General features: G+C 50.1%; 1 protein-coding gene across 1 annotated transcript in view; it reads right to left on the bottom strand.

Annotated features, from left to right (window-relative positions):
• Positions 1 to 10232: 10232 nt before the first annotated feature.
• Positions 10233 to 26281, bottom strand: part of Krt95d (phosphofurin acidic cluster sorting protein KrT95D) — an 85337-nt gene continuing 69288 nt past the window's right edge. The window contains exons 14-19 of the mRNA XM_077672779.1: positions 25905 to 25944; positions 25571 to 25694; positions 22618 to 22741; positions 15677 to 15755; positions 10972 to 11085; positions 10233 to 10506 (exon numbers count right to left, since the gene is read on the bottom strand). Of these exons, the coding sequence (XP_077528905.1) occupies positions 10388 to 10506; positions 10972 to 11085; positions 15677 to 15755; positions 22618 to 22741; positions 25571 to 25694; positions 25905 to 25944 (600 nt within the window). The 3' untranslated portion in view covers positions 10233 to 10387. The remainder of the gene's footprint in view (positions 10507 to 10971; positions 11086 to 15676; positions 15756 to 22617; positions 22742 to 25570; positions 25695 to 25904; positions 25945 to 26281) is intronic.

Raw genomic sequence — 26281 nt, 5'->3', positions numbered from 1 at the left:
AGACGAGCAGGTGCGTGCGACCCCGCGGGGTGAGAGCGAAAGGCGGCGACAATGCACTGTGTCTTGCGCGGCGCGCGCTTCGACGCCGGTAATCCCACCACCTCCGCACGTCACGCAGACGGTTCCTGGAATCCGGCGGCGCTGTCTGCTTTCTCAATGGGGGATTATCCCTGTGGTATGCGGTGGGCCAGACAATCCGTCTCCCGTGCCCGCCGTGACGAATTGGCGGCGGCTGCAGCGTAGAGTCTACAGTGCTGGGCCACCAGACAGAATGGCGGGTTCCCACGCGCAGCCCGGGCGCCTGGCCGCTAATCTCATAAGGAGACCTTACACCAGTCCTCTGGTATTTGTTTGGTTTCTATCACCTTATCTATTGCCCTCATAAACGATTCCTTACTTTTAGGTCCAAGCAGGTTTATGAGTTGCATTGGTATTCCATCCGGGCCCACTGCTGTCTGGGGGGAAACCTTTTGCTCTGCTTTTTTCCAATAAAGGTTGCTCAAACTTATTTCCCTTTCCGCAGTCTTCTGTGGTGCTGATATTATCGGTGCAGGTTTCCCTACCACTATCGTCCTAAACTTCTCACTAATCACCCGATGAATATATGCCAACACGTGCTCTCCTAAATGTTCCCCCTCCTCATCAATCAGGAATTTTTGATGGTTATCGTTTTTTGAGCTTATATTTTTTACATGGTTCCAAAACTTCTTGGATGCGCTTTTGTCCTTCTTCCGTATTTCTGCCATCCATTGTTCGCTTTTCTGCTTGATCTTTGCTTGCACCATTTTCTGCACTTCTAGCTTTTTCCCACGGTAGATATCCCATTTCTCCTTCCCTACCTCCGCTTCCATACCAGTTCTTTTTGCTTCTCTATGTTCTCTCGACGCCTTTCTTCGCTCAATAGCCTCTTTTATTTCCTTATTCCACCAGCTTCTCGGCTTTCTCTTCCCTTTCCACCGGTTTCGTTGCTTTGCTTCATTGATCTTGCCCTTTATGAACGCAATACATTTCATCGTAATCCCAATTTTCGCCTGGGTATTTATTGATTTCATCTTCCAATCTATCAGCGATTATCTTTAACTGCTCATTATTCAAATTAGTTCCCCCTATTGTACCTATTTCTACATTTGTCCGGGTTGCGCCTCCAAAGTGCAAGCTAAGCCGCTTGTGGTCGCTTCCTAGGCTGTCCGTTCCATTTTCATCTATCCTCATTTCCCGCAACATTTCGTATATTGTCTCGGATACTAAACTATAGTCTATGATGAACTGTCTGTTACCGCTTTCCCACGTTATTTGTCCGTCACACTTGTTTTTCGTGTTTACTATTACAAGCCGGTTTTCCTGACATTGATCTATCACTATAGAACCGTTGTGGCCTGTGTATCCATCCAAACCTTCTATGCGGGTATTCGTATCTCCAACTAAGATTATTTCACCCGAATCTGTGAAATCGTTTATATCTTTTCTCAAACAGCTTACCATTTCCTCATTTTCCTCCCTAGCGCTACGTCCGATCCACAGATACACCACTCCTAACCATCTATTTTTCTCTTCTATGGTGCCTCTAACCCATAGATGCTCTTTACAGCTTTTATGCATGCACTCTCTGCCAGTCGGTCCCTTTTTTATTGAACATGCCAACACCTCCCCCTCTCTTCATTTTTGTGGTCCTGTTGCAACCTTCCCAGACAAAGTTGTCTATGACAGGTGGGGCTTCTAGGTCCCGGAGGTGAGCCGGAAGCGGAAGCGGCAACCGGAAGTTGCCGCTGTGCCTTATTACCGTAGACGGATGTTTCTCCGCGCGGCGCAAGTAGGGCGTTACTGGGGATATTTTGAACATGGCGCGAGCCGTTCCCGTGATTTTTTGGACCTAATATGCTTATAAACGACTCCAGTGACGACAAACAAACTGCGTGAGACAAGGCAGACGATATCACGCATTCATAGCAAACCCCTTTCAAAACGCGCGCGCACTGACGTCACGGGCTTTGGCGGAGTATACACTACATGAGGTGATGCCGTTCTTGAGTTGTAACCAAACGTTGGTTGTAACCGAGTGTAGTTCTCGCGACCGCCGTTCGGGCCAACGTTTATAGAACCAAGGTCAGTTTTAAAACTCTCCGCCTCCGCCATACCAGCAATACGGCGCCTGAGCGACCCACAGCGCCAGGTGGCGTCGCCGTCGCAACCGGCTCCCTTCAGCCGCTGGGGAAGCCCGAGCGAAAGCAGCGCGGCCGCATCTATACTGTCGTTGCGAGCGTTATCGCGAAATATGCCGATCACCGTGTTTATAACCTTTTATTTACGCTTGTAAGTGGTAACTCTAGCCACATGTCACCGGAGCTACGGCGCTCAATCAGCGACAACCATTGCGCAGTAGCCGCTTGCATTTCAAAGGCCGCGCGGCTTTGCGGCTGCACTTCCGCGTTCGTTTAGAGCATCGTCTGCCATTTCACATTACATAATTTACGTTTCTTGTTGAGGCGGCAGCATATTCTAACCCTCCAGGCAGGAAATGTGGCTGGTGCGTTATGCAGACATTAGTGAAGGCTGGCAAACATTGTCATCATTTCGTTAAAAAAGCTTTATCGGTTTAATAAAAGAACCAAAAAGTGGATATTTTTTTTAGTTTCAAGGTAAGGAGATATTTTCACAGGATATCCCTCTTGGCGAAAAGAATAGGATGTCAAGTATCAGCTTCGCGTGGTGATGGGGCCGAGAAGGAAATCAAGACGAAGACGACGATCGCAGTGCGCCCGGCACAAACCGTATCTCTGTGTCTCCGCTGCAGTGTCTAGTAGCTCTGTAAATAGTGCAAATACCGCTATTATAATCTCCTCTACTTCGTGTCATTCCTTCATGCCGGTAAATGAGATCATAGTAACTGTATTTACGCTATTGACAGAGCTTCTAGGTACTGCAGCGGAGACAGCAGCTGACCGAAAGTTACTTCTTCCCTGATTGATACACTTTTAAACGAAAAGAAGCTATCCCTCTATTTTCTGAACAACAACAACAACAAAAAAAAAACATAACTTCTATTGTAATCTCTGCCAACATTCTTTCGCCAGCTCGCCAATGGAAAACGAACTCCTTCAATGTCTCTCAACGAAGGTTTACTGCTCGCTGCCAGCACGTCTAAATTTGCAGCACTTTCTTCGGCTGCACCGTTAGCGCTTGTTTTGGCTTTCTGTGCAGACGAGGTCTGTGCAACAATCTGAATGTTTCGGCGTGGAAATTTCTTTCTATTTGCCGGCGGTTTGGATAGGTAAGGAAGCAGGTTTGGAAATATTTTCGGGACGACTTTTTCGACGAGGCTCCACTTTCCTCACTCAGTTTCTACTTTTTCACTGTTAATGAAGTGGTTGTAGCTCTTTGCTATGTCCTCAGGGTAAAAATTCACGCCACACGCGCGATTTGGCTGAGAGGTTTCGGTCGAGACACGCATTGGCACGGTACCATATATCTACACGAAGGCCGAAGTAACTTGAAGTGCGAGAAAAGCGCCTTGCCTTTGAGTTTGGTTTCCCCTGTAACAACCCGTGCAACTGGGAACACAACAGGCCGGCATAGTGCTCGCCTAACCATCTACAACCGGAGTGCGCACGCACGCACGCGCACGCACGCGCGGAGACGCTAGCCGCACAACGGCAGGTGTATCCCTCAGAACGTGCTGACCTCAGCCACCCGGTGCTCCGCGCGGGAGCCGGGTGCGACTGCAGCGCCATCAATGCGGCATGGTGCGGCGGCGCCGGGAAACACTTCGAAGTTTTACAACTGACCTTGGTTCTATAAACGTTGGTTCGGGCCACCCTCCTCCGCTGGCGGGGATGCGGAGCTCCGAAACTGAGCTTATTCTAGTAACGTTGTGCATCACCAACGAAATGGGAAAGGGAGAGGTTGCACCCCGGGCCGAAGGGGTGCAGCGCTAGAGTCGCAGCATTTCGAGATGACTGCTTGCAGGCGTCGGCTTCACCAGCTGTCACTGCGTGCGCGTCATCTACGGGAGCAGAGTTGCGCATAGGTCCGCCATCTTGACCGCCGAGCATCCAAAGCAGCGTGGGAAAGCCAACCGTCGGGCTTGAAGGAGTCGTGCGCACGGCGCGAGGGGAGCGTAAGCGCGCTCCGACGTCGCTGTTTTTTTTTTTTTTTTTTTTGTAACGCGCGCTTTGCTTTATCATTAGGGGTGTTTTCCTATAACGCATATCTTAATATCGGGAAGATATGGCTGTGCAAAATGTTCCGAAATGTCCCTCCAGGTCTTAACAAACATATATGTGTTACTATAAATTTAACGAAGACGTGACTCGTTTTGCTCAATAAACCTCCATACTGGTTAGATGCCTGGTATAAAATCAGCACGCGCGTATATACACACTGGGTTATTTGGAACTCAACCTACAGTTTTTGCAGTCTATAGTGCAAGTCGGCAAACTTTCATGCCTTGACAACGTAAAGTGATGTGACCAGGCATCTAACCAGTATGGAGGTTTATTGAGCAAAACGAGTCACGTCTTCGTTAAATCTATAGTAACACATATATGTTTGTTAAGACCTGGAGGGATATTTCGGAACATTTTGCACAGCCATCCGGTATTCGGATATGCGTTATAGGAAAACTGCACTCAAGAGGAGGAGGAGGAGTAAGGGGAGGATGGGAAAACTTTGTTTAACAATTAAATCGATCTGGTTAGCCTGGGGAGGAGCGAAGCATGCAGTGTATAAGGGTATTCAAAAATTGCAGGTCTCTCTCTTGCCACACGGCGTGTTTCAACCCTTCCATGCGCGAAGAACAAATCCTATTCTACTCGGGATGGCGTTCTATGATTTTAAGAAAATTACTTTTACTCTCTTGTCCTGGACTGAGGACCCGGCTCACTAACCAGATCGATGTAATTGTTAAACAAAGTTTTCCCCTCCTCCCCTTACTCCTCCTCCTCCTCTTGAGTGCAGTTTTCCTATAACGCATATCCGAATATCGGGAAGATATGGCTGTGCAAAATAGAGCTAGGCGTCAGCTTCTCATGTAAGCATTCGAACAAAAAGAACAGTCAGCTGCTAATAACCGACAACAGCGAAAATGGAAGACCAAAACAAATTCTAGGCCTTCGGGGCTGTCGGCTTGACCGCGTACTGAAGTTGTGCAAAAAAGATACTCTTCATGTACTAGCGTGTTGCGGCTTGTCGCTCTCGCGCTACGAACTACGAATGCGACATGGCAGCTGCGCAAAATGTACGAAAGACGCCGACAGCAGAGGGCAGCAGCAGCGTTGCAGCCGCATCGCCGGCTTCTCTGCGGTGCGTGGATGCTTTTTGTGCACGTGACGGCGATCAGCGAATAGGGTCGTGAGCGGCGAATGGAAATCAAAGGCGCAACTATACGCCTCGAGCGCGGCCTGTAGGGGCGCCACTGAAATCCCCCTAGCGGCCCGTTTCGAAAGCAGGCGCGGGAGTCCCCGGAGTCCCCGGCCCGCTCCCTTCTGTTGCCGTTGCTTTTGGGGCTCGTTCAAGACAGCGATTTACCGTTTGTCCGCGTTCGAAATACCGAATAACGTGGAGCAGGCACTCTGTTTGCAAGCGTGGTGTGTTCACGGGAGTATAAACGTTTATGACGCGATCTTAGTGAGATGTATATGAGCGCCGGGCATGTGTCACAGGCCGGCGTCCCGAAGCCAGCATTTGCATGCAGCTGATTGCAATTCCGCTGACCTGAAATTTAGTGGCAGTGTCTCCGTAAGCAGTGTTTCCTCCGATGGTCATGTAGCGGCCATACACACTATGATGTAAATCGACTTTGTGCACTTAGAAAATCCAGCGTAGCACTTATACCTGACAGCACGCAAGTTACGCCTGCCAATATCACATATCAGATATTGATCAGTACCATGAACAAGCCAATGCGGCATAAATTTCACAAACATTGTACCAAAGAAGTACGATGGATAATGCAAAATTACACTCCGGAGTCAGCACACGACGACAAATTTAATGCTGCGTCGTCTTGTCCCGAGGTGAGCGCTCGCAAAGATTCATCTGTTACATTTATCCTCCACAGAAGCGCGAAGATGGGCTTATAGAGTAATCCGCGTCCGTGACCAAACTCTTCTTCGAAACATCGTCATATGACACAGGGAGACTGCAGAATCTATAGCATAAACCGAAATCAGAGACTTATCAGATACGACACTCTTCCAACGAGCCCGTGTGCACGAGATTTCGGCGCACGTTAAGGATCTCCAGGTGGTCAAAATTAATCCGGAGCCCTCCACTACGGCGTGCCTCATCGCCTCCGTTTCGTCGGCGCGTTAAACCCTGCAATCAATCAATCAACTCTTCCTACGACACCTCGTATCGCTTGTAAACTGCCTAACCTGTATTCAAAAAATGCGTCGGCCGAGTGATCAGCCGTTCGTTGAAGGCGAAAAACAAACGAAAAGTGAACACGCATGCAGCTTGTGTGTGTGTGATTACTAAAACGTTCATTCGTTGATTTCGCTCTGCATTTGTAAACAACGATAGTTGAGCGTCCTCCTCCTCACCCCCCCCCCCCCCCCCCCCCCCCCCCCCATGTCTAGCGAAATAGTGCATTTCGCATCTAGTTGGTCTGGTGAATACTACCTTGCTCAAACAAACGTTTTTAGCCTTTCAGAGGCTGCACTCGGTTTTTTTTTATTCCCGTACGACTATTCTATTTATTCCTGACTTGCAGACCATTCATTTTCCCGTGGTTTCATTAACATATACCTGGGTTCTTACTATAAGACATGAGTGGGCACATATCTGACAACGCACAGCCTTTGAGTGTACTTAACATTTTCGCGTGGCTTATACTCCCATAAAAGACGCAAGTTTTTGTCAGCTATTGGGTTATCACATCCCCGAAACATATTTTTCTACGACGTGCATATTCGAAGCAAAGCCGCATTTGTTGTCTGCGCTGCAAAACGAATCAACCTCTTACAGTGCCAATATCAGGTCTAAACGAGGCGACAATAAATAGAATTCACTTGTGCTGACGTGTTCGAAGGTGACAGCGGTGATATGCTGCTGCCGTCGCCGACGCCCGCAAGAGCGGCCAAGAAGCGCGCAGAACCGCCTCCCCGGGCAGCTCTTGTTGGCGTTAGAGCGCTCTACCAAGGCGCAGCTGTTTTTTTTTTTTTTTTAAGTGCCCTAAACGTGCAGTTAGCTTACAGACGTCACCATAACAAGTTGTTTAGTGCGCGGAAAGGCAAAAAGAAGCGAAAGAGAACCAAAACACTGCATGACCACCTATCAGCCACGCAGCGCTAATCCCGCAAACGCCGCGGAGAAGCGGCGGCAGGCGGCGCAGCGATCGCGAATCTCGAGGCGTATAGTGTACTAGAATCAATTCTAGTACACTATAGCGCAACTCTGCTCCCGTAGGGAGCATATACAGGAACTCTAGTCATCTCTGCAACCTCCTAACCGTCCCTTCGATGGCGCCGGCTGCGTCGTCGGATGTCTGTTGGCGCTCGACAGTTGCCCAAACGTTTTCAGAACCCTGTATATTTCTTCTTACGTGCAGACGGAACGCATTAGCGTTGCACTCAAGTATCTTTGTATGTGCTCATGAATAACGTGATGGAAAACGAAAAACGTGGGCTGAACCTATTTGTGCTGCATTCAAGTAGCTTCATTTTGAACACAAGTGTACTGCTGGCAAGACAAGGCCGTAGCCAGGGGGGTTATGTCAGTGTCGGAACAGCCCCCAAAATTCAATGTGCCACATCTCCCTTGTCAGCCATTTCTTGTTTTGCCCATCCTTTGTACCCACTTATAATTTAAATGTACAAATGATAAGATAAGAAAACGAAAATAAGATGCTGTTTGTGCGCGACTATATTTAAATTTTTGTACCAGCAGGGCATAATACCCAACGAAAAATATTTCTGACTACTGCACTGAAGACATTTTTCCATGGGAAGCATGTGCCTTCTTATATCAAAACATGAAGCGCCGATTGATTGATTGTAAGGTTTAACACGCCGATGCAACGCAGGTGATGAGGCGTGCTGTAGTGGAGGGCTCCGGATTAAGTTTGACCACCTGGGGATCTTTAACGTGCGCCGAAATCTTGTACACACGGGCATTTTTGCTTTTCGCCTCCATCAGAACGCATGAAGCGCCGGAGGCAGACAAGTGGCCAAAGGGAGACTGTAAACCCATGTACTGACACCAGCCGGCGATTTGGGAATATTTGAGACTTCACTGTAAACTGCTGAAATGCGAATAAAACTCAGCGTAATGTTACATTTGCATCTTGGCGGCCAATCGTCATGCGATTTGTTTCAGTAATATCAAGAAAACAAGAGCCATTTCCTGAAACCATGCTCCCTCCATAGACGGCCACTGACAGCAGCTGGGAATTCTTTAATGCTTATGACAAGTAAATGGATCCTTGATATAACGATAAACTAATCCCGGCCGCCAATTTCAGTATGTTTCTTTTTCTCTCAAGGTATCTACACTGGATTGAGCACTAGACAGCGTTCACCAGAAAGTTGGCTCTGCTGTCAGATTTGTTGGCACACTTTCTGTCGACACACGCAGCTTTGGCAAGAACCTTACCTATAACAGCTCCGCTGCGAAATGGTAAGGTGGAAAATAAACGCACTGTAGGGCAGGGCTGGACACTATTGTGGTGCTAGGGTAACGTGATCTTGGTAGTGGCATACTTTGGAGGCATACCAGATATATCGCAATATATGTCATCTGGAAAGTATTGATATCTCGTTACATTGTTTTTAAATGCAGAGCATTTCTTTAACTCACGATGTCACCCGTTCTAGTTGTCCATCGTAGTCCGCACCCCTCCCCCTACACTATATAAAAAAAAATAATACTTACCGGCGCCTGGTTTCGATCCCACGACCCTGCGGGCGGAACGCAAGGTACATGGTGCTCTAGCCACTGCGCCACAAAGCCGACACAGAATGGAGGGCTACGAACGCGCCTTATGTCCTTCACTCACCCCTCCCCCTACACTATTTAAAAAGATAATACTTACCGGCGCCTGATTTCGATCCCACGACCCTGCGGGTGGAACGCAAGGTACATGGTGCTCTACCCACTACGCCACAAAGCCGACACAGAATGGAGGGCTACGAACGCGCCTTATATCCTTGACTCATTCAAACTACGTCAAGAAGCTGCTGATACAGCAGCAGCAAGAACAAGAACAACTTCAACAATGACGTCTCCCATCGACTCCCTCGAATGGGGGGACTAACTCAACCAGCAGCATCTAGACGTCGACGACGCAACAACAACAGCCAGAGAAGAAAAGAGAGAGAAGAGAAGAGAAGAATAATAATCATACCCACCTGCTAATAAATGATGTCACGTGACCACGTAATTACGTCTCCTCATTTAATTACAATACAACAACCAACAGCAACAAGTGCAACAACATTAACGTAACGCAAACTACTTAACGTCGTGCACCCCCGGAAATGCTCTGCATTTGATCGTGCCCTTTGCGAGGGGAATGTTTTTTTTATTGCAAAACGAGAGACTTGGTGTTTTTCCGCTCTTCTTCTTGGCCGTATTTTCCACTTTGCTGTTGTATTATTTTACAACGCAATTTTGCAACGCAAAAATGGAACCGAAACTGCTGGTAACTGGCTGAAAATGCCAGACACACTTGCTAGACATGTGGGGGACCATCAGAAATAAGCTTTGGCAGAATAAAGCGACCCTTTCTCCGAACCAAAGATCACTAGTGAACAGCTGGTGTCATTTTCAAGTAATTGTTACCCCTCAACGCTGTCGGATTACAAAGCTGGAAACATTATTTGGTACTTGACTTGCCAGGAGCATTTTGATTAAAAAAATATGGCTATGCAGCCTAACCATGATCTGCATCCTTTACTGTCAAGTGCAGCAGCCATGCCCCCTTCCTCAAAAACACACGCACCTCAGCTCGCAAAAAACGCCGTCAAAAATTTCAATGCCACCAGAGTGGGGAAATTTGAAGTGATTCTAAAAGTGCAGTGCCTAGACTAACCACTGGCTGCATTACAACACGGCCAGTATAGATCATCGATCACCGGTGATCGATTCGAATAGGCGTAGTAACGAAAGAGTTTAGGTAGCAGGCAGTGATAACTAGGCGCTAATGTTTCTTGGAAACAAGAAACCTTGTGACCCGATGAAGCAGATCGGGGCTTTCCTTCTTCCCCCCTGCCCAGCAGTGAGGAGAGAGGCAGGGGTGCACAGGGTCGTCCTTGCTTTATTCTTCGGCCGCTAGCGCTCCTCCATCATCATCACAGTACTGTACAAAACACACACAACGACACACAGCTATGGGGCAACAGTGGGGGTGGGGCAGTAATAAATAGGGCAGGGGGCGGTAATAAATACACAGTCAGTGGCTGGTCTCGGGGGCAGCGTAGAGGCCGATGGGGAAGTACTTGATGTGCGTCTGCCACTGGGCGCTCAGCTGGAAAAACTTGACCCCCGTCCACTCCATGCCGTCCACGGACACTGCGGGGGCAGCAAGGGCACACTCTCACGCAAGGCTGCCGAGGACTACAGGACAACTGCACTGAAGGCTCTTCTAAACCCTGTTTTTGTATAGCCTGCCTAAATTACAGCAGGATGCAACATATGACAGCTCAAGTAAAGTGCATGCAAGCTGCAAGCGATCAGCAAGAATTGTTGATTTTGGTAATGACAACTGACGTGAGCTTGGCCAAGCCTGCGCACAACCTAGATCTCTGTTCGCATGTGGCAGCAAATGAGAGAGGCGCTCGCAGCAGAGCTTGACCAGTTCTCGCTCCATGGCTGTTGGCATGATTTCTCGTCTGCTGCGGAGTTACTTTAAGCGCTTCTGAGGGTTACCAGCCCTGCCCCAGTGGATTTGGTGGTGCCCGTTCAAAATGGATGTGGCCGAGGAGCGGGAATGTGGGCCTCTAGTTAGGCAGGATGAGAGACAGGGACATGGCTCACCCCTGAGCGGTGGCTGGAGGTTGCGGCAGGAGCAGATGAGCCGCTGGACGCCCTCCACCTGCTGGCAGCGCCGGGCCTCCCGCTCGCCCTCCTTCTTCTTTCCCAGCCGCATGACTGGGGAGAGGGAGAGGGGGGAAGCTCAGGGCACACCCTCACAGGTTGCCAGCGAGGCCTGCTGCAAGGCACCCCTGGAAATGCTGGCCTACCAGGCCCAGCAGAACAGCTTCCGCACAACGGCAACTCCCTTCACTGGTTCAGACATTGCAGACTCTCTCTCATTTGCGTGGCCAGGAAAATCCCTGGGCAGCCCAAGGCTGCTCCCGCCATAGACGTTGCGAGGAAAAACAAAATACGGAGCGGCTCAGAATAAGAGACCTAATTTGATAGTGTTCTCTAGAGGACTGGGCTCCGCTTTCACAGACTAAACGTCGTCGCAGGATTCGATTCACCAGCTGCGCACGTCACCGTGACCCGACCGCTTCTTCAACACTTGTGCTCCAGTGACTTAATTTCTACAAAAACCTGGCGCTGTTCTTGGCTATGCGACTTCTGGTGTAGGTGTGCGGCCCACGCACCCCAAGCCCTAACCATCCCCAAGCAATTTGCCAAGCATGCCCGAGTCGTGCCACCTGCTGACACCGAGGCGTTCGACCCAAGTTTGGACCGCTGCCAGAGAAACTGAAAAGACAGGATGCCGTGTGATCGACACCACAAATAGTGCCAGAAGAGTGACTGGAGCAAGGACACACCAACGGCAGCGTCCACCTCAGAACACCTGCTCGCACTGTTTGAAAACCAGGAGGGCTCCTTGAAGACCTGCACTGTACTCGGGAGAGAGTTCCTCCAGACATCCCACACGGTCGTGTCGCTGCAGATTCACACGCAATGCCTCGGTAAAAGAAAATTCCTCTGGGCACTGAAGTCTGCTTGCGTACCTATGGCAATACTCATTAACGACTTCCTTGTGACAACATCTTATCTGAGCCACTCTCTTCGCTGTCCTCCAATGCGAATTACGTCGGGAAGCAGACTGGCACGTACACACATCTTCCCTGTAGAATCAGGGTTCCATGCAGCTGGTGAACACCTGTTTCCCTCGCGTGCCATCACGTTCTGGTGCGAGGTGACATGCACTAATCCACAACTTGTACGGTTCCGATTCACAGTTTTGCGAATTCGGTGAGGCAGGCACGTAGCCGCTGGAAGCCCCCATTACTAGCCATTCCCGCGAGCGGGCATGTGCCACGAAGAAAGGAACAACAGCAACGACGACAACTCTTGTTCCACCATTGGCAACATGCGGAGACAGCACTGTGGGTACACGGGTTCAAATCCCACCTGGTCACGCCTGTGCTCATTTACTCTTCACAGGGGTGGACAGATCACTGAATAATAACCACCTAAAGCTCTCGCCCTGAAAGTACCGAGGTATTCGTTGAGGAAATGAAGCGGTTGTTTCCGTTTGCTGACGCTCACAAGAGAAAAGAAGAAAACTGCTGTTTCCTGATGCTGGAAGTAAGACAGGAACTTTTTGCTGGCCTCGTTAAACAACACTGCTGAATTCCTCTCGAAGGTGGCCATAACGAAGCAGAGGCCCAACTGCACTCGAGGCATTACGACTTAGCGCATTAGCAGCGGACATCGTTGATGGCGTTAGCGTAACGACAGAGCTCCTACATGATGCAATCGGGGACGTCTGCAATGAGCTGCTGTTTGACGCCCCCTCGCACTGCCATCCACTGTGGCCTGTCCTACGACAGCCCACCACCCCGAGGAAGGCCAACCCGTGGAGGATTCGCAGTCAACATCCACTGAGCTACCACTACGCAGAAGCCGGCCACGTTTACTGTCGCTCCTCCTAACAAGCAACTTTGCCTGCAAGTGTTTCCTGCACACATATCTATCTCTCGAACCACTCATCTTTCCAGCTCCTTACTTTGTTCCAGAGAACAAACTTGCACTTCAGGCCACCCTTTTCACTTCCTTATCAGTTCCGACACGTCACCTCACGTTAGCTCACCTACCTTAACCATTTTTTTCCTGATCAATACTATTACGAACTATGATGATTGCTTCACTCAGTTTGTAGGCTTCGCACATTGTTCGCAAGGGATTGATAAAGCTGAAGGGAATGAAGCATTTTCTGCAAGCAAAAGCAATCTGCATGCACCCCAACTTGCCCGCATGGTGCAGCTATCCTACGGCCCCTCGCCAGACTGCAAGTGAGGGTGGAAACAAAGCCACGCATGCGGGAAAGGGTACGATGGTACAGGAAAACATTATGCCACGGACTGCCATTTATAATGGTAGCGAAAGCTGTAATCAAACATTGCTATGCCTAATGTTCTCTAGGCGGACCGGCCACCGAGGGACCCAGTTGATGCAAGTGCTGTGGAAGGCTGCCTTAAGGGATCAGTTCAGTTCGCGTTCTTTTTCTTTGAGGCAAAAAAACGTGCAAAAAAACGTGCATTGTTGTTGTCAGGTACAGAGAATGGCCACCACTGTAAAGCGTAACTTTGTGAACTGAACAAACTAGGAGCTGAGTGCACTACCACTGCAACGTTACTGGTAAAAAGTACCAGTGTTTCAGTTACAATTACCTAACCTAAAAAAGCAACTCTGCTATTTTTACAGCTACTGTGAAAAAGTAACATCTTTACTTTCCCATTACTGGATCAGATTAAGTACATACTAGATCCAAACCAAACGATAGAGTTTACTTATTAGAAATGTATGAAGGTATGCAGCTAGTCAAAATAGCATGTGATAAAAACCTAGACGAAGGGAACGTAAAAGGAGGCACACTCAAGCTCAACACCAACAATCGTTGTCTCCGCCCCATTATGTTGAGGTCACCCTTGGTAAGATTATGGGAGCCCTGTTCTCGGGGAGCAGTGGTCTTTCTTTACGAGGGCAGGCCAGCTGCCTCCTCAGCAAAGGTCTAACTGCCAGTTATATTTTCCGCTCTACTGAAGGCGGAGGAGTTTTAAAAACCACCTTAAAGACCGACCTCGGTCTTCTGCAGGGAAGACAGCCCTCTTGGCGACCTCCCCCCTAAACTGCGAGGGGAGCCGTGTCACGGAGAGGTGGAAGGTGAAGGGGTTATGGGAAAAAGGAAATCTCGAAAGAGTGGAAAATGCAAACTGTACATTGGCTTTTGATGAGCGCTGCTGTTGGATAATCTTTTTATAAAAAAGAAATTAACTGCAACGGTATTTCCTGGTACAGTTACTATGTAAACCTGTAAAACAGTTGAGCAGGTGAACCTGCTCAATGTTCTCCGAGAACCAACTTCTCTCCTGTTACATTCTTCCCTCTCGAGTGAGGTAGAGCAGGCGTTTGTCAACTACGAAAGCGCAGATTCATTAAATAAAAATAAAAAATAGCACCTATCGTTTCTCTGTAAAAACTCGCCATGCGCATAAATTCATTCCCTCCAGAAAAATTTAGAAATCAACAAAATGTTGAGATAAGAAAAGAAAAAATGAAATCGTATTATCAAAAATGATTTTCCAAAATTAACTAATGACTCCAAGTCACTGTGGGATGACATTACACATCTCACTCCTAAGAAGCGTATGTAGTAGCTCTATACTACTTAGTATCCTATAGCTATACTTAGGTAGCACTGAAGGGGGTGCCGCGGCTGTTGATTGGCTTGCGGGTGATGCTGGCAGGAGGTACTACGTAGGTGTGTTGTTATTTCATACAGGAACAAAGTTGTAAATCAGTGCTTGTCCTGTTTGCCTGTCGTCTATATCCCCATTTTTTCTCGCAGTATTTAGTACGCGCCTGTTGTCTTGGAGCATACATGTATTGACGAAGCAGCCACACAACATAGGAAAATTAATTGGTAGCTAGTACAAACTGCCCTCTCTTACTCCTGTATGGTCAAAGAAGTCTGTATCACACTCTTCTATTCTAAGTTGGTGTATATTAGACTGGGAATGACCACCAGCAGAAAGTCCAGGAGAATACTAATTACACTCCAGATTTAAGACTATTTGAAGGATATATATGCCGACTTTGAAGTCTACTCACTAATCCACTTTTACAAAACATGATTTAATGTGAACAACCCAAACCCTGCATTGCACTCCCCATAAACCACAAATTAAGAGACCAGTCATTAGATCCAATTATGCTGGGCAACAAACTGAGTGCCAAGTTTCCACACTTTTAAAAAATAACGTTGGCCACTTCATCGACTTCAGCGATACAAGACCAAGGTAAGTACAGAATAAGCATCAAAGTAAGTGTAGGTTCTTCTCCTAATCTTTCATACTGTACATCTGTAGCAAGTGTGGTGGAATTTACCGACACGCTTCACTCATGTACCAAGCTTGCAACCCTCTTTCATTGCTTTCCGTGCAGCGTAATAGAATTGCATGTTTCTGGCTCACAATGGGACACACGCTGTGTGTTCTTTGTACGTCGTGTTCACCGAGTAACGTGCCGAGCTGAGCATCACTGCTGCTGGGGGATAGGCCTCTGTCAGGTTTCTAGCCTTGTGGCTCCCCCCGTGTCAGGAATGAAGATAGTGAAACTAAAACCTCAACTGCCCAGCCGAACAGTGACTCGAGGAGCCCCAGGCATGCGGCCCCACCGACAGGAGAGCTTGCAGCAGGGCCCGCTGGCGCACTGCACCAATTCGGGACACAGTGCGGAGTGGCGCATGCGTGGCAGAGGGAGGGAGGGTACGCACTCTTCTGCTTCTTCTCCCGCGTGACGTAGTTGAGGCTGAGGCAGGGGCCCACCAGCTCGGTGACCGCCAGCCGCCACACCTGCAGTTAGGGGAAACGGCAACAGCTGCCAACCACAGCCTCCCACAATGTGCCTTGCTGAGTGCTGCGGCAGGCGACACTTCCCGACAGACCGCCAAGCGCACCTGTGTCCAGCTGGAGCACGAAGGATGCCTAGCCAGTCGGTCAGGGAACATGCAATTTCTTTCTCCCCAGCCAAAAAGGGCCTATACCACGGAGCAAGAATGATTGAGCAAGTGCAACAGGGCGTGCTCTGGCAGCACAATAAAGTCACAGCGCCGGGCACATTATAGGGTACGGGCACCGGGCACGGCACCAACGCACCCTCTGTCGTGAGGCGCCAAAGGGAAAAGGCTCACCGGTTCAAGGTCAGTCAGCCGACACCGACGACTCCCATGCGCGACTGGACTTTCATTGGAGTCGGTTTGCGACGGAAGAAATCTTCGCATTTCAAGCATGGTTGTCGTAAGACGAAGGGGCTTTGATTTTTTTTTAGAACACGAGACCTACATGTGGTTGAGAATCTAGGTATGATTAGTTCCAGTGAATGATGGTTCTTATCCTCTATGCCATTAGTTCATACTTAGACTGTCCAAATTTTGCCGCCCTGCCTGCGCAACATGAAAAGCACGCGCTAATCTGAGAACCCTGCGAAAGGTGAGAGCGGCGAGAGTGAACCACTCATGGCGGGAGGGTGGTGTCGGCAGACGTCTGCTCCAGGATTCCTTCTAGTGCTTCGTTTCAAGCATGGTACGACTTCTAACTAGGGCAGTATTTATTAATAACTGCTGCTAGAATATCCAGCACTTCTCTTTATGTAGTATTTTACAGAAGGAAATCCGGCAATTTGCACAATATATTCGGTGATACAGTCGATCCCGGATATATCGAACCCAGATATATTCGAATTATTGCATATATGAAACAGTCCAAAATCCCCTTGGAAATCCTATGCGAAAGCAAATATTTTATATATCGAATTATCGATATATCGAACTCATTTGCGATCCCCTTGGAGTTCGATATATCCGGAATGGACTGTATAACGATTTTTGTGCGTCATGTCCGTAGAAGGATGTGTAAATTATGGCAACGCGCTTGACACGTCGTCTGTTGTGCTGCTCCGCAAGCTGCATTTCCTCCTCGCGAGACAGTGACGTCCCAGCCCAGCGGATTCCCTTCCTCAAATGCATCTTTCTCCGTCGCCTAAACACAGGCTGCTGCTGGTGCTGCAACAACACTGTTCGAGCCACTTGCATTTTCCCACACTTGCTTCCTTCACGCCTCAAATTCAGCGGGTGACAATACACACTAGGTAATTTAGATTTGCCACACCGGAGACTGTTACACTCAGGTTCTAATGTAGCACATGTTTAGGCCTGCTCCCGCAATGAACAGAACACGCCTAGGTTGAAATCGAATCAAGGTTGTCTGTTACCCCTGGGCTCTGGTGGTCTGCAATTTAATCCGTCCTGATACTTGAAACTCTTTGCATTGCCAGCCTTCTCTTTTCTTGGCACAAGACAGCACACGCCACAGCAATTTAAGGAAGCCTTGAGGACAACGCTGAACTTTCTTTAGTAGGAAACTACAAGCCCTCGGTGACTCGCGCAACTACATTCCACCGATGGAAGACGGCTTTTTAAACCCAGGGAAGGTACGAGATAAGCAAAAGCTGTCAAATCTTGTACTACATGGCATCAGCATCGACACAATAGAGGAAACACAGAAAATATGGTTATCAGTGTGTAATTTTATTTGCCCATAGAAATTCAACGGTGAGCGCACCACCCAGGAACGCACTTGCGCACCACCCAGGAACTGCTCAGGACCGGCAAATAAAATACAACAAATAATGAAGAAATTCGGGGAGTTAATGCAGTGAAGCTATGCCTAGGCTATGAGGTGTGCTGTAGTGGAGGGCTCCGGATTAATTTCCACCGCCTGCAGGAGATCTTTAATGTGGGTCAACATCATTTTTGGCCTCTACCGGGAAACATATTGAGAGGCAATGTAGTAGACACACAAACGAGACAAGCGAGAAGCCGGGACAACGCTTCAGGCTAAAGGCCAACTGCACTCAAAATTTCGATGATACGAATCTCGTGGCACCACAAGAAATATTCGTATCATCCAAAATTCCTATGAACCAACACACACCAAAAAAGAGAGCACTAAAAAAAAGTTTTCGTTTATTTTTTTAAATGCAGAGCATTTCATTAACTCACGATGTCACCCGCGTTGACGTCCGTAGTCGTAGTCCGCACTCCTCCCCCTACACTATATAAAAAAAAATACTGTCTGGCGCCTGTTTTCGATCCCTCGACCCTGCGGGAGGAACGCAATGTACATGGTGCTCTACCCACTGCGCCACAAAGCCGACACAGAATGGGACGCTACGAACGCACCTTATATCGTTGACTCATTCAAATTACTGCTGACGAGCGCTCTCTCGTCAGCCGTTGCCACAAGTGCAACAACATTAACGTAACGCAAACTACTTAAAGGGCCCCTGAGATGGGGCTTTTTGGGGGGTCGATGGTATCGGAGCGCAACGGCTATTTCTTGAACTAATCGTGACGTATTTGTGCGCTCTTGATTTAATCAATTTTTTACGAGCGTAAAAACATCAGAAAGCTACAAAAAACATCTTTTGTGTGTGGGTGCTTTTACACAGTCACACATATTTGTTTTATACCGGAGTGTAAAGCACTTACACACCGGGCCAAACCGGGCTTGACGCTCCTCCGTTCTCGGCGGAAGGATACAGTGAGCGCAGGAGCAACGACGCTTGCAGCCAGCGTGATCGCTCAGCGCTCCGTGTCTGGTGTTAGAGTATCATCAGTTTTCTTTGCATTTGCTTTCTTGGACGCTGTACCCGAAAGGATTCTTTGCACCATCTGTGTTTCGAGCGTAGCCTCGACGTTGTTTCAGAGGTGGTAACGAACGGCGCGCCAAGGGAGCGCCGCGCCGACGACGAAGGAGGAGCTCCGCACGCAGCGCTTGGACGACGCCGGGCACTGCTCGTGATCACGAGGCGCACGCTCAAGTGCGCTCACGCGGGCTGAATAAATCAGTTCAAGCCCAAACGCTGTCGCAGCTGATTCTCTGCGGCGGTCGCGACAAGGGCAAGAGCATGCTCATCCCGTAACGACAACTGCCAAAGAGTTTCATTTCATTGCTTCCCATCAAGTCATGATCGCAGAAAGTGTGGTTTGCTGCACCGGCCTTCTGAATGAACCTGTTGCCTAGTGTCCTTAGCGCGCTTTACCGTTTACCGTGTTAAATGAAGCAAGAGTAGCCGTTTGCCGCTGAAAACGAAAGGATTGCACTCTGCGGTTTCTGCATTCCGGCTTACCGGCTCTGCCGAGTAGCGACATCTGGCGAATTTGTCGCAAAGCAAATGACACAAACGTTTGTTGCCCAGAACTGTTCGCTTACGCTTGAAATGGCTTGAATCTTAGACGTCTTAGATTGAACTCTCACAATACAATAATTTTTTTTTTAAAAGAGCCGTATACTTCTACTGTAGAGCTTAAAAAATCGAAAACATGACGTTGACGCCGCCATCTAGTGGGAATAATTAGGACCAAGTATTGCATTAACCAGAATTCACGCCACCGCTAAATATTTCGATATAAAATGAGTAAGATATATTGTAATGATTCAGCAGTTACGTATATTACCTTGCCCAAGACGATTTTGAAAGCATAAAAGAGCTATGCTAGTTCATAAAGGCATCTGAACCATTGGAAGCGTGGGAAGCTGGAGTAGGGGCGGAAATTTTGCTCGCTCATTCTAAAAAAAATTGTCATTTATTGTGCTCCTGATCATCATTTAGCAAGAATGTAGTAAACAACATCAACTAAGATTGCTTGCATGAAGCGCAGAGCACAGCGCATTTGCTGTGCCGTAAAGTTCCGAAAGAACGCCCACCCAAATTTAAGTACAGTGATATCAAGTGAAAAATACGAGATGGGCGAAATTTCGGGTCAAGCGCGGAAAGGACGATTGATTGATTGTGGGGTTTAACGCGCCGACGCAACGCAGGCGATGAGGCGCGCCGGAGTGGAGGGCTCCGGATTAATTTTGACCACCTGGGGATCTTTATCGTGCGCCGAAATCTCGTACACACGGGCGTTTGCGGAAAGGACGAATAAGTGACCGCATCTACACATGAAGAGATGATTCGGGTTTGTTTTGTTCACTCATCGGCGCTAAAGCCATGGATTTTACGAGGTGGGCGCGCGTCTTTCAGTAAATTGAATATTTCACCCGTAAAAGGGGGTGGGCGATGTTCCGGGGGAGGGCGTTCACTCGGAACTTTCCGGTAATCTAATCAAAACGCGAGCGTACATTTCGCCGGCGCAGGGGGCTCCGGTAGAAATTCTAGCCTCTGCATCGCTATGTAGCGACGGTAAAAATAAGTTACCGTTCACGGAAACTTTCGCGCATGCAAGGTCCGCAATCACCAGTATCTCCTGCCCAAAGTCCGTAAAGACTGAAAAGGTAGCTTAAAAAAAAAAAAAAAAAAAGGACGTCGTCGTCTCATGTGCGACCCACTCGCTGAAGTAACCATGGTAACGACGACGCTCTAAACCAAACCGCCGCCGTCAAAAATCGCGGACATTCCGGCGGCCAACCGTGAAATGAGTGCTTCGCCTCGGACGAGGTCGGACTATGTCGTCATCGCAAGCCGCCCAGCCAACAAATAGTTCTGTCTCGTCGGGGTAATAACTTTTGTTAGCGTGAGCGAATATGCTTACTATTTTGGGACTTGTTTCTACAAGAACTATAGAGTAGATTTCTGACACAAACAAAAACACTATGAAATCCATCTCAGGCCCCCTTTAACGTCGTGCGCCCCCGGAAATGCTCTGCATTTGATCGTGCCCCTCGCGAGGGGGATGTTTCACTGCGTCGCCATGCGAACAGTTTGCCATTATAGTTATTTCTTACTTCCGCGTGAAGAAATCCACGATGTTTCTCTGCTTTTTTTTTAAACCTCCACGTCGCTGAGCAGTGCTTTCTGGGGCGTGCAAAACTTCGCACTTGCCTCCTCACTCGCGGTGCCCAAGCTGCAACAGTCAAGGCGTTAACTGCATGGTGTGTTTTTGCACGCGATTCGGGCGCGTCCGCATTGCACATGCGGTTTTTTTCACGCCTGCGTCAACGATTCCGCGCCCGTGGCAGTCAGCAAATGACCCGCGACACGCGCGGCAGTGGGAGCAGCCTGACGCCTTACACCAATGGGGAGGCGTGTGCAGTTTCGAAGCACTCGAGACAGCCAGCGGGCTGCACTGGAGATGTTTAGGCTCACCACCCCGGCAGATATTTCATGGGCACTTCACTAGCGGCGCAGATGATGTTTTGTTGTACCGTTTTCGCCCACATTATTACGAGCTCCTTTACCACACAAGCAACTTCGTGTGTGCCTTGAGGGGCATTTTAAAAAGAGCAGTTAGAAGTGGTCGCTTGAGCGCCCCGCACCAGTTCGCGGCTCAAGCTGCTGCCATGTTGCCGCCGACGGCCGTGCAGCATGTGGGTGGTTCCGCGCTGCCGTCAGCACGCCCGTGGTGTGTGCGGCGCGTTTTGACATGCAGAAAATAACAGCCCGGCTCTTCTCGGACAAAGAGTGACAAAGAGGGGAAAGAGAGCCTGCACGTCGCCGTCGCTTGCTCGCTCGGCAGTCGGGCACCTCGCCGGCTCGTTCGTATCATCCACGCCAGGCCACGCAGGTTCGTTTGTAACAGCCGAAATTTTTCCTATTGCAAACAATGCAATGTCGCCGGGACTGTTTAGAAATTCGTATCATCCCGAAATTCGTATCACCCAGAATCGTATCATCGAGACTCCACGGTAGTCTGCCTAAAAAGACTGACAGATACAAATACCTGTATCCGCGTAAATTCAGGCGACTGCGGCCATTATGGCCAGGCTGGAGTGGACGAATGAGTGAAATGGCTTTATTTACTGTAGGATTGCTCTGTGGGCTAACCAGGGGTAAAAGGGGTGTAGGACGGAAAACAAATGTAAGAAAGAAGTGAGTACACACATGCTGACATGTTGTGCATTCGCAATCGCAATGCCGGCTTCATGAGCAAACACCCAGAAGAAGAGCCATGTGTCGCGGCAGTTGTAGTTGGGGGTGGTCCATTGGTCTGACTGCAGCGAGTGGCAGCACACGGCCAGCCAGGGCAAACCTCCACGCAATGCATTGCCCTCACCAAAGTCCTGGGAGAAGCGCACCCAACAAAGCTCGACCGGTTCTCTTGGCTGGCCGTAGGAAAAGGCGCGGGGTCGGCCGCAACGTCACTTTTGCTTCATGGCTGTTTATGCGATCCGTCAACAGGTGCACCGTCGCTTGTGACAGAGCTGTTTTAAACGCTTCCAATCAACCACACATTTCACGGGGCTACCAGACATGTCCCAATCGGTTTGGTGGTACGCACTGTCACTGTCTTTGTCAAAGTTTTGTGGGCCAAGCCGGAAACGCACAGGCCGCAAAAAATTGAATGTACAAGCTAACGTCCCGAGCGAGCCTGAAAGGTTTTATGCCGGAAAGCCAGAGAAAACACCTTTCTTTCTAACTGCCTCAAAATATGTTGTCACATCTAAACGTAAAGCTGATTCTTTAAATTCTTTGGGGTCGTACAAAGTAGATTTGGCCGAGGTGAAATTTGAGTGCAGTTGGTCTTTCTGGTTCAGCGTTGTCCACATCTCATTCATTCAAGGCATTAAACGAATACCAACGTGCCCCGATGTCGATTTGTGCGCACTCCATTTGAGAGAATGGCCGCTGTGGGTTGAGACGGCACGGCAGTGGGGAGCATGAAGCCACGAACGGAGGAGGAAGAGGAGGAGGAGGGGCATGCGAGCTCACCTGGAGGGAGCGGAAGGCGCCCTTGAGGGAGAACCGGCAGGGCTCGGCTCCTCCCTTGCGCTGCAGGGTCCAGTAGTCCAGCTGCAGCTCCATCGCCTCCATGGGGCTCCACGATCCGCCGCCACTGCACACGGGCGGACACCGCTTAACTAAGCCCACTCCCAGCCCGGCCCAGTGCACGCCAGCGAGCATAGAAAGCAGCATCGATACGTCCCGCCGTTCGTCCAGATTGTTTTGCGCTTCTTCCAAGTGGAGACCATTTTGCACGGGCCAAACAATGACAAGTGATAACAGTGAGGACACTCCGTTTCATTTTGATGCAACACATCTAATTTTCAGCAGAAACAAAATAGAGAGGCAAAAACACTCGAATAAAAGGAACCTGCAAGGCCCATCAGCCATCCCAAAGACCGAGTGTCATTAGACGTGAACTTTCGAAGGGGAGGAGAGCGTTACTCCATGCCCTGCACACCTGTGCCACGTGGCTTGGAGGCCCCTCATGGCTGTGTGAATTGTGCGTGCTTACACAGTGCTGTTCCAGCATGATTGGACAGAAAGCGCGATTCAGTGCTTGCACGGCTGAGAGCAGAGAAGATGCCTTCCTTTGCCCCCCTGGAAAGTGTGGTGCTCTGCTGCAGTTGTGGGGGACGCCATCATTGCTGCGATGTTCCAGCCTGTAGGCCTTGCCCTGGTCAACAGGCCTTTCGAGAAATGCCGGCAGCACAAACACCAAACTGTACTCTGCTGCAACGTGCCTGCTCGGTGCCAAGCTAGTGAACTGCGAAGACGGCTGCTCACGTCTCAACAAGCTCTGCGGAGGCCCTTGCTTGGGGGGAAATCAGGGAGTCAAACCAAAATTGACGGGGATCGGCCTCGTTTCCATCTGCGATTGCAGTTGCGCCGCAATGAGCATTCCCACGATGGCAGTGTGCAGAGGTATCAGGGAGCAGGCCTGTTTGAGCACACCTCTCAGGAACCGGCAGTCCCTGTGAAGCCAATGTGGGGAGCATCGTGCATGCACTGTGCCATCACCAGTGCTCCAATCACCGTTTCTGCCACAAGTGCTAGCCACAACTACCTTAGTTCCTGCTGTGCGCTTCACATCTTCCACAACCAGTCCAGTCTCCAGCAGTCTGAATTGAATTCAAGTGTGTACCAACATGCCTGCACTAATACACTTTTTCACTCCAGCAGCATCCCGGAGTCTTGAGCAGAGGCCACGGTCTTCTGTTGTCGGAAGGTGCAAGTCAGGAAGAACACCTCCAGTCCTGTGTGCCGTACACTAGACAAACTATTTTCCCATTCTTGTCGTTTGTGTGCCGTCGAAATCAAGCGATGCCTGGTCGCGAAGGCTCTGCCAGCCTCCCCTGTGCACCTCGCAAGGTCCCGCGCACTGGCTCACGTGTGCAGCCTCCCGGCAGCCGCCACCACAGCTGAGAAGGAGGGACTGCCCTTCCTATTTCTTCCCTTTCATTTCTGGCCAACAAAGATCACTGCAGTAACCTGTGACCACTGTAGGCAGCACTTGTTGGGCGAGTTGGTGCATCTTTGGCTTTGGGTGGAAGAGACAACACGTCCCGTTCTTGCGTATGTACTGCCCTTTTTGTGCAAAGCTTGTGTTTGTTCACTGCAAGCAGAGAGAGACCGGGGAAGACAGGCATTTTACTAGGGAAGCAAGAGCAGCCCTTGCCACGTGACAGCCGTGACGCTTGTTGGCACGGAACAAGCTTGGCCGCAGTGGCACTCGGGACGAAACCCCGCCTGTCTCTGCCGGGGACAGCCAGGGCCCAAGTGTCAGTCCGAGGTGACTTTTTGCTAGTTCCTCTTTGATTTACGCGCTCCAAGTCGCAGCGGCGCGGGGCAAGCAAAACACTCCTCCTTCTCTCACTGTTTTTCCCACTCTACCTCTTCCCGGCGCGACTTTAGGCGCACATGCGCGACAGCGGGGTAACGGTCGCTGCAGCTGCCGGAGCAACAGCGGCGCCGGTGCGCGAGAGAAGCCGCGGGGCTCGCGTGCGAGTCGTAGAATAGCGGAAATATCGTGACAGCGTTCTGAAGACCACAGAAGAGCGGTTATATGCCCCATGTACAGGGAGGAAGCGCAGCAAGAAGTGATTTTGCTTCGTGTTAGCAAAAGGTGAGACACTCGTTCGTAAAGCGTGAATTTCATCTGAACGATAGCGCCGGTGTCGTGAGCTGTACAACTACGTGTACGGTGTTCGATGTCAACTTGTGTTATGCCGTGTCGAACATCAGTGCTTATCACGGCACGTTGCGTTTGTGCTCGGTCGTATTTTCGTAACATGAATAAAGTGTTGAAGTGCCATTTCTGCGGCCGTCTTACTGTCCCAGCTGCGTACGTACGCCTGCATGGAGGCGCGCCGGTTTCGGCGAGGCCTAGCGGGCGGCGCGGGGCCGGCAGCGGAGCGGCGGCGCGGCGGGAAGAAGCGGGGAGAGGAAAGCATCAGCCCCCCCCCCCCCCCCCCAATTTCGCGCCTCCTCGCTGTGTTGCCATGACAATTAGTACGCCTCCAAGCTCAAGATGGCGGTGACGTTGCTATAGCAATTACAACTCACTTTTGCCCGCCCAGGCTCGCCAGGGGAGGATTTGGCGCTACGACCACAATTAGGCGGGACGCTGGGTTGAAGGCTAAGATGCCGCGGACTGCAAGTGTCCACGTGGAGCACCGACGCTGGCGGGTGTGTCAGCACAACGGCAAGTGCAGGAAAGAGTGATTACAGGGCACACAATGGTTGTCCACCTGGTAGGGCCACCGAATGATCGACCTCCGGGAACTGCATTAAGATGGCCCGAGAGGGACCAGCCTGGCTGCCCCTTCCTTTCAGGAAGAAGGTGAGAGCAGGGGAGGAGAGCCCAGCTGTGCTGCCGGCCTTTCCCCCAGAGCCCGTGGAAGCCCTACCACACGGCTTTCACAGGGGCTGGAGCACTCACCCGGTGGGGGCTGCCATGTGGGCAGCAGCAGCAGCGCCACCGATGCTGGGTGAAGACGGGGGCGTGGTGCTCTCGGCCGCTGCCGCACCGGGAGGGGAGCTCCCCAGACACTCCTCCAGGTCCACTGCACACACACACACACATCTCCACATCAGGGGGAGGCAGGAGGAAGCATCCGACGACACTTGGCTGTTCAATTGAGCTAAGGTGCAGATTTAAAGTACTTCCCGTACGTTATTTGCGTGTATCAAACGAGGGGACTCCTGCCCAGTGTGTCACTTGCACACCCGTCTTGGGAGGAGGGCGACACCCAATGTGAGGGAGATGCACTCACCCGAGGTGGAGGCTCCTTCGGCGATGCCAATCTTCACGTCCTGCACAGTGCACAAAGGCCCCAACGTCCGTTACAGCCAAGCACACGGCAGGGGCACACCAGCCGCCACCAGTGAGGCATGCTGCAGCAGCCAAGTGCTTAGTGAGGCTCTGCTGGTACCCTGATCTGGATGGGGGCAACAGCGCCTAGCGAGCATCGCCCCATCTGCCCCTTCCCAAGTCTCCCTGACTCACAGTCCACCAAGGTTTTCTCCCCCGCGGTCACACGACGTGTCCGCTCACTGACTGAGCACAACAGTTACTACTTCTCGCTTTGGCTGCCAGAGCTTCATCCAGACACACTCGTGGCCAAAGCTGCGTCCCATCAACTGCAAGCAC

The sequence above is a fragment of the Haemaphysalis longicornis genome, unplaced genomic scaffold, assembly GCF_048455015.1.
Source record: "Haemaphysalis longicornis isolate Haplotype H1 unplaced genomic scaffold, Haemaphysalis longicornis Haplotype H1 scaffold_6, whole genome shotgun sequence".
NCBI classification, from domain to species: Eukaryota; Metazoa; Arthropoda; class Arachnida; order Ixodida; family Ixodidae; genus Haemaphysalis; species Haemaphysalis longicornis.
Note: the sequence above shows the minus strand (reverse complement) of the source record. Positions and strands in the feature narration are given on the sequence as shown.